Source organism: Nicotiana sylvestris, chromosome 5, assembly GCF_000393655.2.
Source record: "Nicotiana sylvestris chromosome 5, ASM39365v2, whole genome shotgun sequence".
NCBI classification, from domain to species: domain Eukaryota; kingdom Viridiplantae; phylum Streptophyta; class Magnoliopsida; order Solanales; family Solanaceae; genus Nicotiana; species Nicotiana sylvestris.
The window spans coordinates 1,192,180-1,195,360 of NC_091061.1; the positions used below are offsets into that span (position 1 = coordinate 1,192,180).

General features: G+C 43.6%; 1 protein-coding gene across 1 annotated transcript; it reads right to left on the bottom strand.

Moving 5' to 3' along the window:
* LOC138891300 (uncharacterized) lies at positions 1–2,898 on the bottom strand. The gene is made up of 3 exons (XM_070174654.1): positions 2,388–2,898; positions 1,129–1,373; positions 1–147 (listed from the first exon to the last, which is right to left on the bottom strand). The coding sequence occupies exons 1-3, from the start codon at positions 2,896–2,898 to the stop codon at positions 1–3; spliced, it is 903 nt and encodes a 300-aa protein (XP_070030755.1).
* Positions 2,899–3,181: the final 283 nt, after the last annotated feature.

A 3,181-nucleotide genomic window follows, 5' to 3' on the forward strand; every position in this document is an offset into this window, starting at 1 on the left:
TCAATGGTTGGTATTCCTCATCACTGGGTTCTCGGCCAAATGATCTGCTAATGCCTGGGCTTTCATCGTCGTGCTAGTGATATAGACTATGTCAAATTCAGTAAGCAAGATTTGCCACTTGGCTAGTCTGCCAGTAGGCATTGGTTTCTGAAATATGTACTTCAACGGATCCAAACTGCTTATGAGGTAAGTAGTATGATCTTGGAGATAATGTCTCAATTTTTGAGCGACCCACGTCAAAGCACAACACGTTCTTTCCAACAAAGTGTACTTGGCCTCATAGCTGGTGAATTTCTTGCTCAAGTAATAGATCACCTACTCTTTCTTTCCAGTTATGTCGTGTTGCCCGAGGACACACCCGAAGGAATTTTCCAATACTGTCAGATACAAGAACAGGGGTCTCTCTGGCTCTGGCGGGACCAAGACTGGAGGATTTGAAAGATATTCTTTGATCTTGTCAAAAGCTTCTTGACACTCAGCCGTCCATTTGATTGCTGCATCCTTCCTCAATAGCTTGAATATGGGCTCACACGTGCTAGTTAGCTGGGCAATGAATCGACTGATATAGTTTAACCTGCCCAATAGACTCATCACGTCTTTCTTCGTTCTTGGGGGAGGTAGATCTCAGATAGATTTTATCTTTGTTGGATCTAACTCGATACCTCTCCTGCTTACTATGAAACCCAAAAGCTTGACCGATGGGACTCCGAAGGCGCATTTAGCTGGATTCAGCTTCAGGTCATACTTTCTCAGCCTTTAGAAGAATTTCCTCAAGTCTTGGATATGATCGCCCTGAGTCCTGGACTTGACTATCACGTCGTCCACATACACCTCTATCTCTTGATGCATCATGTCATGAAAAATGGCAGTCATGACTCTCATGTAAGTTGTCCCAGCATTCTTCAGACCGAATGGCATAACCCGATAACAGTAAGTACCCCAGGGTATAGTGAAGGCAGTTTTCTCGGAGTCTTCTTCATCCATCAACACCCGATGATATCCAGCGTAACAATCTACGAAAGACTGTATCTCATGTTTGGCACAATTGTCAATAAGGATGTGGATGTTGGGCAGTGGGAAATTGTTTTTGGGACTCGCCCTATTCAAATCTCGATAATCCACACATACTCGAGTCTTCCCATCTTTTTTCGGCACTGTAACTATATTCGCCAACCACGTAGTGTACTGGACTACCCGGATTACTCCTGTTTTCAACTGCTTAGTGATTTCTTCTTTGATCTTATCACTGACATAAGTCTTGAACTTTCTCTGCTTTTGTTGAACTGGAGGACAATCAGGGTAAATTGGCAATTTATGCACCACTAGATCAACACCTAATCCTGGCATGTCATCGTACGACCAAGCAAACACATCTTTAAATTCAAAAAGGAGTTGAATTATCACGTCTCGCATTTTTTCGTCCGTGTGAATGCTTATTTTGGTCTCTCGGATTTCTTCAGGAGTTCCCAAATTAACCGGTTTGGTGTCATTCAGATTCGGCTTAGGTTTATTCTCAAAGTGTTCCAATTCTCGATTTATTTCCCTAAAAGCCTCTTCTTCATCATATTCCGGTTCTTGGTTCATTATTTCACAATTAAACAGCTCGTTGTGATCTGGGCGTGAAGTCCGCAAGCATGTCATATTATTTAAAGCCGCATTATTATAACTGAAAGGAAAAGATAAAGGAAAAATAGCAAAAATCAGAATAAAAGAAAAAAGGAGGAAATACTGATTTTATTCCTTGGAATTGGTAAGATAACAAGGTTTATAATTCAGGAATTCAAAACAAGAAACTAAAGAAAAACATCCGAGTTACATCCTAGGATAACTCGTGATGCAGGAAAGGTGGCAGGACAGGTCTACCCGGACTCCTGCCTAGTTGGGAACGGCGTGGCCTCCCAATTCCGAAGCTTGGCATTTGGCCCCACATATAGCATTCAGCGGTGCTTGTGCCTTCTCCCGGTTGAACCATGTGAGTTTCGTAGAGCATTCCTCTCAATGCCCCACATATTTCCTCGATCTCTTCGGCCGTAAAAACCTCGTCGTCTTCTTCTTCAATGTATTTCGGTCCGACGAAAGTCTCATATAAATATGGCAATGGTCGAGGCAGCTTCCAACCCTCATTTTTCCTCTTCTTTGCCCACTCTTCATCTTTTGGAGTGGGTTGAAAACCTATCCCAAAAGTTTCTTAGTGGAAGGCAAGGTGATAGGTTCCGTTATTCCTTGCAGCGTTCGTCCAAGCCCTTTCCCTGGTCTGAATCCATGTCGGATCATTTCTTTAGCCATCATGATTGAGGCGTTGGACAGGAAAAGTTGGGGGCAAGGTCTTCCTTCTTCATACTGCTCTGCCAGCACAACTTCGAAAGCCTGATAAACCGTGTGCTCACTCCTTTCCCCTGCTTCAAGATATCGGATGGATGGGTCCCGATAAATAGACTGTTTATCTTCCCCGTGGACCACAATTTCCCGATCTTCATATTCAAACTTCACCATTTGGTGGAGAGTGGAAGGTACAACCCCTGTAGCATGAATCCATGGTCTTCCGAGGAGGAAGTTGTAAGACGTATCCATATCAAGCACCTGGAAAGTTATTTCGAACTCCACCGGTCCTATAGTCAACGCCAAGTCTATTTCCCCGAGGGTGTCCCTCTTGATGCCATCAAAAGCCCTTATGTAGACATTATTGGGGCGAATTCTTCCAGTCCCAATTTCCATTATGTGTAGCGTGGAGAACGGACAAATGTCAACACCCAAACCTCCATCCAACATTACCCGCTTGACGTAGTAGTCTTCGCACTTAACTGACAGATGTAAAGCTTTGTTGTGAGCCGCTCCCTCCGGAGGTAAGTCGTTCTTGCTGAAAGAAACCTGATTAACTGCGAAGAACCTTTCCGTCATTCGTTTCAGTTGTTCAACTGAAGTCTCAGCCGGTATATATGCTTCGTTCAGGGTTTTGAGCAAGATCTTCTAGTGTTCGGCCGACCTCATCAACAAAGATAACATAGACACTTGCTCAGGGCACTTGCGTAACTGATCCACCACTTCGTAGTCAGGCATTTTCATTTTTTGGAAGAAAACTTCCGCTTCTTCAATGCTTACAGGCTTATTGGGTGGGAAGCGTTTCCGTGTGGTGTTGTTTAACTATTGAGTGTATGAATATCTTCCAATGAAAGTATTCTCC